Source organism: Fukomys damarensis, unplaced genomic scaffold (assembly GCF_012274545.1).
Source record: "Fukomys damarensis isolate Sample0158 unplaced genomic scaffold, DMR_v1.0_HiC HiC_scaffold_37, whole genome shotgun sequence".
Lineage (NCBI taxonomy): Eukaryota > Metazoa > Chordata > Mammalia > Rodentia > Bathyergidae > Fukomys > Fukomys damarensis.
In genome coordinates this window covers 12,125,026-12,140,986 of record NW_022900949.1, presented here as the reverse complement: position 1 = coordinate 12,140,986, position 15,961 = coordinate 12,125,026, and the positions used below count along the sequence as shown (strand labels likewise).

The following is a 15,961-nucleotide window of genomic DNA, read 5'->3' as shown; positions in this document are numbered from 1 at the left end:
AAAAAAAAAAAAAGGAAAAAAGAATAATAGCCCCCTCATGTCAGAGTGAGAAAACAAGGGCAAGAGAGATAATGGGGGCAGCAGGGGGGTCCCAGACTCATTTGAAGACTGAGAGGATGGGAATTCAGCCCCATCTGTTATAAATAAAGGGAGACTGAGGCTGGGGCTGGCGACCCAGCTCGGTCTGGAAGGCAGGGTGCGGGAGGGTGGTGAGGGGCGGAGAAGAGCAGACTGAGAGAGGAGAGAGCAGAGTCAGGAGTCAGGACCAAGATCCGAGAGCTACAGAGCGATTTAGGCCAACACCTGCCTCTTCGGGGTGACTTCTGGCTGGGGGCCCAGCTGGGTCTGGGCCTGGCCCAGGGAGCCAGGGACGGACAGCGGGTGTGGCTGGGATGGTAGGGCGGCAGCAACCGTGGCCGTGGCCCCAGTAGCAGTGGCTGGGCTAGGGGTGGAGTCGGACCAGTCTGAGAGAGAAGGAGGGGACGGGCTGGCCCAGTGCTCAGGGGACTCTGGGGACGGGGTCAGGTAAGGGTGCTCACTGGGGACCCGCAAGAAGCGAGTCTTGGGAGGGCTGCCACGGGTCCCCGATGCCGGGTATTCCTCGCCATGTCCCGGGGCTGCCAGGTAAGGCGGGGGCCGCTCCTGGGGAGACACAGGGGCCCCAGGGTTAAGCAGCTGGGGTCCCGGAGCCAGGGGCAGCAGGAATGAGGGCCCTGGGGGTGCTGGTGGGGGCAGTCGGGCCCAGTCGAGGGGCACAGCTACCGGATTCAGCAGGCCCAGGCTGAGCACACAGCCACCAGGCGGCTGGCGGCCCAGAGGACCTGCCCGGCCTGGGCCACCAAGCTGAGCCAAGGACACGGCCGTGGCAGTGGCAGCCGCGTAGGGACTCTCGATGGGGAAAGACCCAGGAGAAGCAGGGGGTCCACCAAAGGCCCTTGGGGAGTCCAGTGAGTCCACGGGTGACAGCGTAACCGAGCTTTCGGCCAGGGGGCCCGAGCAGGCCAGCGTCAGCTTCTTGCCCCGGCCCCGCGGCCCCTGTGGCCCCATCCCTGCCTTCCCAGGGGGCCTCCTGCTCTTCTTGGCCCCTGACGGGGCTGTCTTGAGGCCCGGGAGGAAGGCCCCAGGCGGACAGAGCAGAGGGCCCAAGCCGTGGGGGCCGGGGGGACTGCGGGGCCCGCTCGGCTGGTCCAGCAAGCGCACGATGTCCTGGTGGAGCCGCTCCTGGGCCACATCCCGAGGCAGCCTGTCCAGGTGGTCTGTGATCTCCCGGTTGGCAAAGTGGTCCAACAGCAGCTTGGCAGCCTCATAGCTGCCCTCACGGGCAGCCAGGAACAGCGGGGTCTCCTCCTGGGGCAGAGAAGGGATGGAACCCATAAATATCAATGGCAGCCTGCCTGATATAGCAAAGTCTCCAGCCTCTGAGAGAGGTTGGGAGCTAGGAATCTGCCACCTGGAGCTTGACAGACCTGGGTTCGAATCTCAACTCTGCTGACGATAACCAAGGATCTCTCCTCTAAATGACATTCGACCAGCAGGTGAGATGGGTAGGATGCTCACCATAGGCACAAAATTGAAAGAGACATCAAAAACCTCAGTCAAAGACAGGTATGGTGGTGCAATTTAGGCATTCTGAAAGGCTGAGGCAGGAGGATCTCAACTTCTAGCCTAGCCTGGCAAATTAGTGAGACCCTGTCAAAAAAGTGCTGGGGATAGAGCTCAGTGTGAAGGCCCTGAGTTCAATCCCCAGTGCCACAAAAAATAAATAAACTTTAAAAAAAATAATAATAACACCAGCCCACCGGATACATGATACTTCAGTGTAAAGTTTCATAAAAAGTAAGATTTAAGCAAAAAGTATCTACAGTGAATAAAACATTGAAATTTTAAATAAATTGCTCCCCACAAGCCACTGAGTCTCGTGCTTTTCATTTGGAAAATGAGATTGTATCACGCCACCTGGGAACGGTTTTTCAATAACCTCCCTAGCAGTTCTCTTTCCTTGAGGATCTGCTAAGCGCTTTTACAAACACATTAGCTCGCTGGATGCTCAGGGAAAGCAGTGCCGTGGGTGCTGTTGCTCCTCTACAGACCAGGAGACAGCTTCAAAGAAGGTAGGCAAGCAGGCCAAGTTCACACAGCAACTCGCTCCTCTCACCCACCTCGGAAGCCCTTGGCTCCAAAGTCCCACCCTGAATGCTGGCTGCAGGCAGATTCACATCCCCACCCTGCTCTCCGCCACCCGAGGCTGGGCCAAGAGCTCACCTTGCTGTCCTGCATGTCCTTGTTCGCCCCATTTTTGAGCAGAGCCAAAGTGGCCTCCACGTTGTTCACAGCCGCAGCCCAGTGTAAGGCTGATTTCCCTGGAGGGGGAAGAGGGGTTGTCAGACCCAGGCAGATGTGCACACGAGCGCACGCACACACACACACACACACACACGGCTTCCAAACACAGGAGCACACTGTGTGGACCTCACTTGGTTGAACCTAGACTGAGGTTCAACCAAGGCTCAGGGCACTCTTCAGATTTAAACTAATTAGAAACAGTCGAGGGCCGGGGATTTAGCTCAGTGGTTCCACCTCCTGCCTTGAAAGTGTGAGGTCCAGAGTTTGATCCACAGCGTCAAAAAAACAAAAAAACCAGCTGGGCGTGGTGGCACACATCCCCACCTCCAGCTACTCCAGAGGCTGAGGAACAGGGTTCCAAGTTCAAGTCCAGACTGGGCAATCTAGCAAGATCTTGCTTCAAAATAAAGCCCCCTATGTGAAATAGGAAGAAAGGGGCTAAAGGTGTAGGGAAAGTGGGAAGGGTGGGGGAAAGGGAATAAGGGAAAAGAAAAAAATACGAGAAAATGAAAAAATGGAAATGAAGTATTTGTAAACGGGGAGTGGGAGGAGGGGAGGAGGGGTGAAGGGAGGGCAGGGACAAGGGGAAAAATGAGAACCAAGACCTGTCATGCAAAGGTACAAGATCCCAATAATGAATGTATCTGTACTGTATACCTAAAATGTACCAATAAACTCAATTAAAAAAAACAAAATGAAGCCCCCTAAGAAGGGCTGGGGGTGCAGCTCAGTGGTAGAATGCTTGCCTAGCATGTGCAAGGACCTGGGTTCTATCCCCAGTACTGCAAAAACTAAAATAATAATAGTAATTAATTACATTACGTGAGACAGGTGCCAAGGTCATTCAAGAAGAATCAACTCAATAATGGTGCTGGGACAATTGGATCTCTACATGCTAAAGAATGAAGTGGAAAAAGCCAGCCATGGTGGTGCAGGCTTGTCATCCTAGCACTCAGGAGGCTGAAGCAGGAGGATCAACTCAAGTTCGAGGCCAGCCTGGGCTACATGGTAAGACCCAGTCCCCCAAAAAAGATCAAGAATGAAGTTGAACACACACACACATACAAAAGCTAACTCAAAATGAACCCGAAAAATGAGTGTAAAAGCTCAAACTATAATACCACTAGAAGAAAACACCAAACTAAATCTTTGGGGCTTGAGTCAGCCAAAAGATTAATAGATATGACCCCAAACAGACGAGCAACAAAACAACTAGAATTATAAATCATCAAAGTTGAATCTTCGGGGTTGGGGATGTAACTCACTGGTATAGTACTTGTCTACCATGCAGGTGGCTCTGAGTTGCATCCCCAGAAATGCAAATAAAAATTGAAACTTCTGTGCTTTCAAGAAATTGAAAAGCGTCAGGTGTGGTGGCACACGCCTGTAATTCCAGCGCTCAGGAGACTGAGGCAGAAGGACTGCTGCAAGTTAAGTCCAACCTGGGCTACGTAAGTCAAAACTTGCCTGAAGTACATAGCAAGACCCTGTCTCAAAAAGCAAAACAAAACAAAACAAACAAACAAAAGAAGAAACAGAAAAGATTGGCTGAAGCAGGAAAAACACAAACTTGAGTCCAGCTTGGGCAATTTAGCAAGGTTTTATCTAAAAAAAAAAGAAAAAGCCAGGCGTGGTGGCGCACGCCTGTAATCCCAGCACTCAGGAGGCTGAGGCAGGAGGATCGCTGTGAGTTTGAGACCAGCCTGGACTACTTAGTGAGTCCCAGGTCAGTCTCAACTACATAGTGAGACCCCCTCTCAAAAAACAAAAAACAGAACAAACAAAAAAAAAAGTCACAAAAAAAAAAACAAAAAAAAAAAAAAAAAAAAAAAGAAAGAAAAAAAATTAAATGAACAATAAATGCCCTACACAGTGGCAGGTACCTACCTATGACCCAGTTACACAGGAGGCTGAGGCAGGGGGATGGCTCAAACCCACGGGTTCAAGACCAGCCTGGGCAAAATAGAAAGATCCCCACAATGAATGTAACTGTTCTGAACTGTAAACACGTACTAATAAAAATTGTAAAAGAAAGAAGCTCTGACGCAGGAGCATTCGTCCCAAAACAGGGAATCAAAGCCACATTTTTCTGTTAGCACCAGAATCGCCTCATATTGTTATGGCACCCTTAAGCCATAAAATAAATCAGTGGTAAAACAGCAGGGAAAAAGAAAGACTTAATGGGCGAAGCAAGCATTCCTGGCTCACAAAGGCCAAGGCTGTTTACCTCAGAGACCCAATAAACACACGTGAGGAGGTCTCATGACCAATAAAAAAGGTAGAGTAACAAACCAAGGCCTCAAGAAACAGGAGATTGTCCAAGGCAGGTCAATATAACACCAGAAACATAAAAAGCTGTGGAGAATACACAGGTAGAATACCATCAGACGTAGAAAATCTCTTGTTTCACTGCAATCTCTTGTTTCACTTTTGTCTTTTTGAGACAAAATCTCACTATGTATTCAGGCTGACCTTAAACTAACCGTGTTGCCTGAGCTGGCCGTAAAGTGCCTTCTCTCCTCCTGTCTCAGCCTCCTGCCTGCTGGGATTACAGGTGTACACCGCCATGCCCAGTATGGAATTTTAATAAAGCATACCCTTCTAACGAAGCAGTATTAAAAAGATTCCACCTCAAAATAACTAAAGAAATAAATAAAATGAAAGAAAAGTTGGCTCTTGTTTTGGCCCGGCAATATTTCAGGTGCTCAGCGGCCAGCACATATGGCCAGTGGTTGCCGTATTGGGTGGTGCTGACAGCGAACAGTGGTTTCCCGTCAGCACAGAGCATTCTATCGGCGAACACTTCTAGAGAACCACGGTTCCCTAAAGACATCACATCACGGTGATCCATGGGTACTCGTGTTTCTAGCAGCACAACTCACCACAGCTAAACCCTGGAAGCATCCTGTAAGACCACCAGCAGGTGAATGGATAACGAAAATGTGGTATTTATACCAGTGGAGTACTACTCTGCCACAAAGAAGGTTAAACTGGAGCCATGGACACACCTTGAGACCATAATGTTAAATGCAATAAGTCACACATCAGAGTTTAAATATCACATGGCTTCCCTTCCATGAGAAACCCAAAGTATAATCAAAACAACAAAATAAAAGATAACAGGATAAAAAGGGATAGATCTTTGGCAAATGAAAAGGGGACCAAGAGATAGAGGGGAAGGGAGAAGTAAAAAGAAAGAAGATATGTTATACACATGTACCGATTCCTGGCGGTGAAGGTAATCATTATGTACTCTGCCTACAAACTAATAATAAAAAGTTTTTTCAAAAGAGCCAGGCTCTGTGGTGGTCATTTGCAATCTCAGCACTTGGGAGGCCGAGGCAGGAGGATCACCCTGAGTCTAAGGCCAGCCCGGGCTAAGTAGTGAGTTCAAGGCCAGTGTCAACTACATAGCAAGACCCTGGTGTTGCATAGAGATTGCCCTGATTCCAAACGTTTTTCCTTTTGTATTTAATTCATATTTTATTTACATGTTTGCAGTGCCTAGTGATTACATTCATTGCAGAGGTGATAAATGTAAACAGCACATCTTAATTCTTTGTTTTGTTTTGTTTTGTTTGTTTTTTGTGTTTTGTTTTGTTTTGTTTTGTTGAGACAGGGTCTCACTAGTAGTTGAGACTGACCTGGAACTCACTGTGTAGCCCAGGCTGGTCTGGAACTCACAACAATCCTCCTGCCTCAGCCTCCCCAGTGCTGGGATTACAGGTGTGCACCACCACGCCCGGCTCCAGCACATCTTAATTCTTTTTGGTTCCCTCTCTCTTCCCTCCTTCTCCACTCTATCTCTAGATCCCTTTCCCATTTGCAGAAGGTCTATCTCCCTGATCTTTATTATCCATGCTTTGTTTTGCTCTTTAAATTATCTATACTTTTTTAAAAATTATTTATACTTTGGTTTTCTCACATAAGAAAAACCATGCAATATTTAAGCTTCTGTGTCTGATTTATTTCACTTAACATTATTGACCTCAAGGTGCATCCGTTTTCCTACGGATGACTGGAGTCTATCTTTGTGGTAAAGTAGTATTCCACTGTGTATGAAAACCACATTTTCTGTCTCTAGTCTGTCTGTGGACATAGAGGCGGCTTCCGACATTAAGCTAAGCACTGCGCTGCTGTAAACTTTATTTCTATGGTCCAGCAGGTGGCAGTAGAGTGCGTTTGTCCAACAAAGCCGAGGAAGGGGGTCAGCCCGAGTGGAAGCTGGCGCTACATAGATGGGTGTTGGTGATTGGTCTCGACGTGGGTGTGAGTTCACACCCGCAGGACGGCCAGGGCACGGCTTCCTACCGAGCTCGTCCACGGCATTGACATCAGCGTGGCTGGCAATGAGCTCCTCCACCATGCCCTCCACCGCCAGGCGGGCCGCCAGGATCAGGGCTGTGGAGCCGTCTGCCATGCGGGCATCCAGGTCTGTGGAGCGGTTCCGGATGAGGATCTGGGAAAGATGTTACAGCAAGGGGACCGTAGGAAGGTCAGAAGCCCGTCGTAAACTGAATACATCCTAATTGAAAATGGACTGAACACATCAAAAGTACCAAACATCAGAGCTCAGCCTGTTTGTTTTATTTTTAATGTTTGAGATTGGATCTAGGGCCTTCTCACTGAGCTCCACCCCCAGCCCTTATTTTGAGACCCGGTCTTGCTAAATCACCGAGTTTCCCAAGCTGAGCTCAAACTTGTGATCCTCCTGCCTCAGCCTCCAAGACTGCTGTTACAGACACACACCACATACCCAGCTACAGCTCAGCCTTAAATATGCTCAGAAACCTTACATTAGACTACAGTTGGACCAAACCACCCAACATAAAGCTTATTTTTATAATAACATGTTGGGCTGGGGATGTAGCTCTGGGGTAGAGTGCTTGCCTAGCACATGTGAGGGCCTGGGTTCGATCCCCAGAGCACAAAGGAAAAAAAATTGCTGAATATCTCATGGAATTCATTGAATACAGTACTAAGGTGAAAAACAGAACGGTTGTCTGCTTACACTTCTGCAACATTATAAAGTCAAAGAAGAAAGCTGGGCATGGTGGCTCACACCTGTAATCCCAGCACTCAGGAGGCTGAGGCAGGAGGATCACTGTGTGTCATATTCAAGGCCAGCCTGGATTACAGAGCAAGATCCTGTCTCAAAAAAAACAAGGGAAACAAACAAAAAAAAAAGATAAATCAGCTGGGTGTGGTGGCACATGCCTATAATCCCAGCTCTTCGTGAGGCTGAGGCAAGAGGAGCCCTCATTTGAGGCCAGCCTGGACAATTTAGTAAGACCTAGCCTGCCATGGGCAAAACCCTAGGTTCATTCCCCAGGACCCACAGAAAAACAAAGAAAGAAAATAACCATCATAAGCCAAGTCCGATCTGATCTTGGCAGACACTGCGCTTGGGTCTGACCTCACTTTCCACATCAGAAAGATGAGCTCTGAAGGACAGAAGTGGGGTTCCAGGCTGGGCAGATCGGATGCCCGCCAGCTCCAACCTCCAGAGCGCTGGCCCCGTCTCACCTGAAAGACCCCCTGGGCATCGGCCGTGACAGCCGTGTGCAGAGGGGTGCGGCCCGAGTGGTCCTGGGCATTGGTGTCAGCGCCAGCATCCAGCAGTCGCTTGGCCGCATCAGCCCGGGCATAGCGGGCAGCCAGGTGCAGGGCCGTCTCGCCCGTGCGGTCAGTGCGAGCCCCGAGCTGTGCCCCCTGGCAGATCAAGTCGGAGATGATGCTGGCCGACGTGTCCTCGGCCTCCTCCTCCTCTGCAGGCACAGGGTCCAGGGCTCCCCCACAGAAGGAGGCCAGCATGAGCGGGGTGAAGCCATCTGCAGGGACCGGAAGGAAGGTGTCACGGAGGCACGGTACCCTCCCAGAAGATCACATCAGGGACACCCTATTCGGAGCTAGGGACACGGAACGACACAGAGTGGCACCATGCCAAGCGCCCGCTGGTTAAGAACCAGTCCCAGGGTTAGACAGTCATGCGCCCAGGGGCATGGGGGACTTGCACAGACAGCCACGAGAGCGGGCCATTCGGGGAAAGCAGAGCTGACAAGAATTCTCTGGAACACAGCAGAGCAGGATCTGAGAGGACCCAGGTGACATGAACAGCAGGCTACACAGCATGAACAGTCCCGGTTTTCCTTAGGGCGCCATGCGTACCCCACGCTCCAGCCTCAAGCCCTGCTTAGAGCCCAACACCCCTCCCAGGCCCGGAGACTGAGCTGGTTAATGGCCAGGACCAGCCAATCCACAGAGTCCAGTCTCCTACCCCCGAATGGCTCAAGGATGAGCAAGTGATGCAAGTCTGTCCAATCAGAATAAAGTGTTTTGTTTTGTTTTGTTGTACTGTGAATCAAACTTAAGGACATTCTGTCACTGAAGCACACCCCTAGCCATCTCATTTTACTTTATTTTATTTTTGGATTTTTTTTTTTTTTTTTTGAGACAGGGTCTCACTATGTAGTTGAGACTGACCTAGAACTCACTGTGTAGCCCAGGCTGGCCTCAATCTCATGGCGATCCTCCTGCCTCAGCCTCCTGAGTGCTGGGATTATAGTCATGCACCACACTGAGCTGATGTGTGTGTGTGTGTGTGTATATAAAAATTTTTAAATATATATATATATATTTTTTTTTTTTTTTGAGACAAGATCTCACCAATTTGTCCAGACTGGCCTTGAACTTGCCATCTTCCTGATTCAGCCCTCCCAAGTACCTGGGATGACTAGAATTACAGTTAGGAGCCACCACGCCAGCAAGACAATTTTATTACCAGAGCCAAGGAGTAGTTCAGCAGAAGCTGCTGACTCAAAAAAAAATAATAATAAATAAAGAAGAAGCCACTGGCTCAGCAGAAGCCAAACCTGGTGATGCACACTTGTAATCCCAGCACTCTGGGAGGCTGAGGCAGGAAGATCTACATTTGAGCCCAGCTTGGCAGTTTAGTGAGACCTTGTCTCAAAATAAATAAAAATGAACAAACAACAAAACAAGAAAAGGTCTGGGCATGTAGTTCAGTTCGAAGGCCCTGGATTCAAACCCCAGTGCTGAGGGGGATAAAAAGTGGAAGGCCAGGAATTTAGCTCAGTGGACGCTGCACCTGCCTCACAAGTGCAAGATCCTAAAGTCCTGAGTTCAATCCCCATTCCTAAATCTCTGAGGACAGCATTACTCTACTACCAAAGACGACAATAACGTTCCAACTGTCCATCTTCCTTGTTTTGCTTAAGCTAGTTGGGCTTTTATCCTTCGCAAACACGCCTCACGTCACCCCACAGCAGCCTGGAACTGGTCCCAAATGGGAGGGGTGGAGCCTCCCTGGGGGAGGGACCCTGACCTGGGCCACGAACGTTGACATCCATGCCATCAACGTCTGCATCACCCTGTGGCGGTGTCAGCGCCATGGCTGGTGCTCCGCGGATGTCAGCGGCTACCAGGTGGTGCTGGGTCCACTGACGACAATCCACGGGCTCCTCAGCGCCCGCTCCAGGCTCCTCCACCTGGAAGGAGAAGGAGGTGGGACAGACTGTGAGTGGCAGGGGCGGAAGACCGGGGCTTCTGCTCAAGGGGATGCATAGAGGAGGCCCAGGCAACCATGAACACCCTATCTCTCACGGATGAGGAAACGGGAAGGGGGTGGTGCTGGAGCTTGAGGAGCTCGTGAAGGAAAGAAACTGGGTTTCAATCTGGGTCAGAAGGAAGGCGAGGCCAGTAACCCGAAGTGCATGGTGGCGCACACCCGTAATCCCAGCACTCTGGAGGCTGAGGCAGGAGGATGGCCATGAGTTCAAGGCCAACCTGGGCTACATAGTGAGTTCAGGGCCAGCATGGAGTAGTAGCAAGACCTTATCTCAAAACACAAAAATAAACAAACAACCCGCAGTGGGGGAAAGGGACTAATGTAGCTCTTAAGAGTTCTGGTTAGTTCCTACAAGAGGGTGGGTTGTCATAAACGAGCCTTGCCCTCGGGTTTCTCTCTGGCTCCTGTCTCACCGTGACGTGACTTTTGCTACCATGATGTAACCTGCCATGGGGTGCTCACCAGATGCCGACATCGGGAAAAGCCCCACTGAGCCAAATAAACTTCTTCTCTTTATACATTACCCAGCCTTGGGTATTTTGTTATAGCTACAGAAAATGGACCAGCACATAGCCCAAGGTGGACAAAGTGAGAACCCACAGAAAGAAGGCAGAGGTCAGGAGGTCGGTCCCCTCAGGGATGAACCCAGGCCGGCCTGGGAGCAGGTAGCAGGTTGAGGAGAAACAGGGTGGAGTAGGGGATCTTCCACCCACCTGGAGAGCTTTGTGGGCCCCCCCACGGCAAATCCCCCTCCTCCCTTAAGGGCACAGAGCCCACAGAGAAGAAAATGAGGTCACACGGGCTACGGCTGCTGGTGGGGAGAACAGAGCACTCCTCCACCCAGGGCCCTGGAGGAAGGGGCACGGAAGGGGGCAGCACCTTCAGTCGCTTGGCCTCTGGGCAGTCTGCGTCCATCCAGTCTGTGGCCACCTCCCCCATGAGACTCTCACCCTTGGCCATGCTCCTGTAGGGAGATAGGAGGAAAAGGAGGTGAGGCACTGGAGGACTCTGGCCTGTGAAGAGCGCCTTGAGGTGGACTCACAGCAAAGAAGACAGAAGCAAGATCGAGTTGGTGGAGTTAGAGCTAGGATCTTCGGTCAATAAATGCAGGGAGGCTCAGGACATAGGGGCCAATGATGGGCGAGGCAGCATGGAATAAGGTAGGAGGGCAGATCGGAGATTACGACGGTGGCACCCTGAGTCTTCAGGTAGAATCAGAGAAGGGGCAGGCGTGCAGTCAAAGGACAGCGCAATGGGTTACGGGATAGATGAGGGTCACAGGCATCCAGGGGCAGGGGCTGGTGTCAAAGGTTATGGAGGTCATGTTAATCTTGCAAAGAGGCGTGAGGCCCTCAGTTTAATCCCAGGAAAGAAGAAAGGGAGGGAGGGGAGGAGGGAGGAAAGGGAGGGGAGGGGAGGGGAGGGTCGGAGGCAGAGGTGGTACTAGAGATCATAGACCAGTGTCAAATGTTAGAGAGGGTGAGATGCAGGCCAGGCTCTTAGGGTCAGCAGGCATGTGCTGATGAATCAGGATGAGGTCTAAGAGGGCAGTTCAGGGTGGGATTAGGGTAGTAGGAACTGAGCCAGGAAATGGGGAAACAAAGTCAGGTCAGGGGAGTCTCCAGGGACTGTGAAGCCAGTGGTTAAGAGGCTGAATTGGGGTCGGAGAGGCAGTCTGAACTTAAGGTCAAGAAGGGGTCAGAGGTCAGAGCCAGACCACGGTGGGGTCCAGGGTTCCCAGGACAGGGAGTCGGGGACAGGGAGCACACGGGGTCCTCACTTCATGCCTAGCGCATCTTGTCCCACGGGCTCCCGCCGGCCCTTGTGGCCTGCTGCCACATCCTTGTGCAGGGCGAAGCCCTCGGGGAACCAAAGGGTGCTGTGTTCACGCTTGCGGCGGGCCACCATGACACCCAGGACGAGGATGACCAGCAAGAAGACGGCGCCTGCGGCCAGCAGCGGCAGCACTGGCACACTAGGCTCTGGAGGCTCCAGCGGTTCCCCTGCAGGAGAGGCAGGGACAGCGGCAACCGTGGGGTGGGGCCTCAACTGTGGGCGGAGCTTTCAGGTGTGGGTGGGGTTCGACCGTGGGCGGGGCTTAATAGGTGGGCGTGGTTTTGGCTGTGTGTGCGGGGCTTCCACCCGGAGCGAGGGTTCCACCTCCGACCAGTACCAGGCAGGAGGCTCGGCCCCATCTCACCTCGCACATCCCTCAGTGGGTAGGGAAAGTCAAGGCGCTCCACCGCAGACAAGGCTCCCAGGTAGTCAGCAGCGCTCTGGGCATCGGGGAAGCAGTGGTCATTCTCGGGCGACTGCAGGCAGAGCCGGTTGTCAATCTCCAACATCACTACAGAGCTGCAGGGACACAGCAGAGGGCAAGGGCTCTACCTTCGCCTTATGCATCCCAGGCACCAAGCCACGCCCTCCTCTCCCCAGCGCCAGACTCCAAAGAGCCATTTCCACCAGCCGTGTCTCCACCACCCGCCTGTTCCCAGCTGGCATCCAACCCAAGAGCACCCCCCGAACAGGTCTTGCTGTGGTCACCAGTGTTCCTGGAGCCATGACTCTAATGGACGTGTTTTTCGCGTCCATTTCAGTAATTTTCCTCACCCATCCTGGGGGAAACTGTTGGTACAAGCCTCTACTGGGAAGAAGGCGGCTGGTGTACCCACAGTCCAGTTGCTCTGGGCGCTGGCTTCTTTTTCTTTCCAGTGCCACGGCCTGATGCACGTTAGGCAAGTGCTCTAGCACTCAGCTACGCCCCCAGCCTGTCTCCTGTTTTCTGAGTCAATTTCCTTCCACCAACCCTTAGAGTTCAGTGTTTCCAAGTTCATTCTCCCAGCCCCACTCCCAGGTGTACCCATTCACAGCCTTTCCCCACCCTAACACCTCTAAGGCCCCGCTTTCCTTTTTTTGTCAGGGTCCTGTCCTTTTCAGACCCCTGCTCTAATCTCAATAAATGCTATACCTTCCATCTGACCCTGCTGTGAGGTCACCAGCAATCTCATTTTACATTTTTTACAAAAACAAAAGCACACACACACAAAAAAATCCTTGCTGGGGTGAACGCAGGGCTTTGCACATGCCAGGCAAACATTCTACCATTGAACGGAACTCCCCACCCTTTTTATTTTTCATTTCAAGGCTCACTAAGTTCCCGGGCTGGCTTGAACTTGTGACCCTCCTGCCTCAGCCTCCCATATATTTGGGCTCACAGGTGTGCACGACTAGCACAGGTGTGTTCACCCTAGATTTTGGTTCTTAATGATGTTGAGGCCATACTGAAAGGAAAGAGTATTAGTATCATTTGGGATGACAGGAAGGATAGGATCTGCGTGCCTTTTTCAGCTGACTTGCTCTAAGATAGATATTTTTATTTGGGGGAAAGGTCTTATTGTGGTTTTTTGAGGAGATGGATTTTGAGACAGGGCCTGGCTGTGTAGCCCAGGGTGTACTCAAATGCAAAGTGATCTTCCTGTCTCAACCTCTCAAGTGCTGAGATTATTGGCATAAGTCACCATACCTGGCTAGATCATATTTTTTATAAATGATGAGATTCCAGGGTGGAAACTCGCTACCTTTTATTCTTCGAGGATTTTATTTAAAATTATAGCAGTTAGGGCCGGAGATTTAGCTCAGCGGTTCGGTGGCCTGCCTTGCAAGCATAAGGACCAAGTTCAATCCCCGGTATCAAAATAAATAAATAAATAAAATTTTTAAAAAAATTATAGCAGTTAGGGCCGGAGATTTAGCTCAGCGGTTCGGTGGCCTGCCTTGCAAGCACAAGGACCAAGTTCAATCCCCGGTATCAAAATAAATAAATAAATAAAATTTTTAAAAAAATTATAGCAGTTAGGGCCGGAGATTTAGCTCAGCGGTTCGGTGGCCTGCCTTGCAAGCACAAGGACCAAGTTCAATCCCCGGTATCAAAATAAATAAATAAATAAAATTTTTAAAAAAATTATAGCAGTTAGGGCCGGAGATTTAGCTCAGCGGTTCGGTGGCCTGCCTTGCAAGCACAAGGACCAAGTTCAATCCCCGGTATCAAAATAAATAAATAAATAAAATTTTTAAAAAAATTATAGCAGTTAGGGCCGGAGATTTAGCTCAGCGGTTCGGTGGCCTGCCTTGCAAGCACAAGGACCAAGTTCAATCCCCGGTATCAAAATAAATAAATAAATAAAATTTTTAAAAAAATTATAGCAGTTAGGGCCGGAGATTTAGCTCAGCGGTTCGGTGGCCTGCCTTGCAAGCACAAGGACCAAGTTCAATCCCCGGTATCAAAATAAATAAATAAATAAAATTTTTAAAAAAATTATAGCAGTTAGGGCCAGGGATTTGGCTCAGCGGTTCCGCCACCTGCCTTGCAAGGAAAAGAGGCTGAGTTCAATCCCTGGTACAATATATATATATATATATATATTGCAGTTACACAAAACAGCTCCAGTGTTACAAGTTACCGAACCTATTTTGCTATAAAGAAACAAGAGTTAAATGTATTTTGAAACATGTTTCTCTTAGGTTAAACACAGTTTTCAAGTGTGATTATTACTTGTATTTTGCTTTTTGTACAGCCAGGTATCCACCTTGGTTTTTATAGCTTCTGATATTTTCACAAAAATCAAAATTAAGCTGACATCCCCCGCAAAAAAGACCTACATATGCCCTTACCCAGTCTGCAAACCACTTGCCTCTCCAGAAAGTGGCAAAACTAGTCTTGAGGTGCAACTCTGGCCTCTCTCCCACCACCATCAGGAGACACTTGCTTCATATGTGGCATCTGGGGTGTTAGAGGCTCTTAACGGTAAAGCCTCAGCATTCTACATGGCACAGGACAGCAGCCCACAGCAAAGGATCCAGCCCCAATGCCAATGGAGCAGCGGTTGAAAAGCCTGTAGGTAAAGCCATGATCATCCCAGCACCCAGGAGGATGAGGCATGGAAATCATTGAGAGCTCAAGGCCAGCCTGGGCACATAGTGAGTTCAAGGCCAGCCCGAACTACACAGAGCGACCCCATCTCCAAAAAACCAAAAACAAAACAAAAAAATAAGAGAAGCAACACACACACAAGAGCCATCCAGTGGTGTCTCTCCTGTCCTCTTTCGGGTCCTGGGCCGCTCTTGGCCCTGTAGCTCCTGCAAGTGGAATCACTCACCCGATCACCTCAGGTGCCAGCTCCCGCCGGGTGCGGGACTCGGAACTAGAAGTGGGCCGGTGGTAAGGGAAGACCATGGCCTGGCCTCGAGCGTCCAGGCGGAAGCGCAGCGAGGTGCGCAAGATGGCGCTGAGACGCTGCAGGAAGTCGGCGCTGGAGCGCAGCAGCTCCTCAGGTGGCATCAGAACCGTGAGCACCAGGACGCCGCGGGCCAGCAGAGCCGGCACCTTGCTGGCACAGTCCAGGCCGTCCCAGCCACACTCCTCCGTGTTGCAACCCTGGTCACAGCGACCGTCGGCAAAGTGGTCAGCGCAGTACTTCTCGTACACAGGGCTGAGGGCAGAGAGGGGCAGAGTCAGGGAGCACAGGGACCACGGAGCCCCCACCACACACACAACACAAAGCAACGGACTCCAGGCGATGCTTGCACAGAGCAGTTGAGTGTGCTACATATGCTGGACCTCTTGGAAATCCAGGAGGAAGGGAGGAAAGGGAAGAAGGAAAAAAATAAAAAAGAGAGAGACAGACAGCCCGGGGATAAGGATGGAGAAATGGAGTGCACAGCCAGATGCTAACGTAGACAGGGCAAGTGCATGGAAAGTCAGAAACAGCGTGGCAGCGAGGGGGCAGAGATCACGCTTGAACAGAAATGAAAGCACGGCCCAGCGGACAGGCAGGCAGACGGGACGGATGGACAGAGGAGACAGGCGGGAACCAGGGGTGTGCGGCGTGGCTGCTGGCTCACTTGCAGGTGCGCTCGCGGCCGTGGCAGTCGAAGTTGTCGTAGAGGCAGGCGGGCGAGCTGCAAGCAGGGTCGCAGCGGCTGTTGTTGAAGAGGCGCCAGCACTGCAGCGCCTCGCACTGCCGCCAGGGG

At 51.0% G+C, this 15,961-nt stretch overlaps 1 protein-coding gene across 1 annotated transcript in view; it reads right to left on the bottom strand.

Moving 5' to 3' along the window:
- Positions 1-6: 6 nt before the first annotated feature.
- Notch3 (notch receptor 3) overlaps positions 7-15,961 on the bottom strand; it is a 35,704-nt gene continuing 19,749 nt past the window's right edge. The window contains exons 25-34 of the mRNA XM_033759640.1: positions 15,833-15,958; positions 15,088-15,420; positions 12,132-12,286; positions 11,712-11,934; positions 10,811-10,895; positions 9,689-9,851; positions 7,870-8,174; positions 6,655-6,802; positions 2,263-2,360; positions 7-1,347 (exon numbers count right to left, since the gene is read on the bottom strand). Coding sequence (XP_033615531.1) covers positions 292-1,347; positions 2,263-2,360; positions 6,655-6,802; positions 7,870-8,174; positions 9,689-9,851; positions 10,811-10,895; positions 11,712-11,934; positions 12,132-12,286; positions 15,088-15,420; positions 15,833-15,958 — 2,692 coding nt within the window. The 3' untranslated portion in view covers positions 7-291. The remainder of the gene's footprint in view (positions 1,348-2,262; positions 2,361-6,654; positions 6,803-7,869; positions 8,175-9,688; positions 9,852-10,810; positions 10,896-11,711; positions 11,935-12,131; positions 12,287-15,087; positions 15,421-15,832; positions 15,959-15,961) is intronic.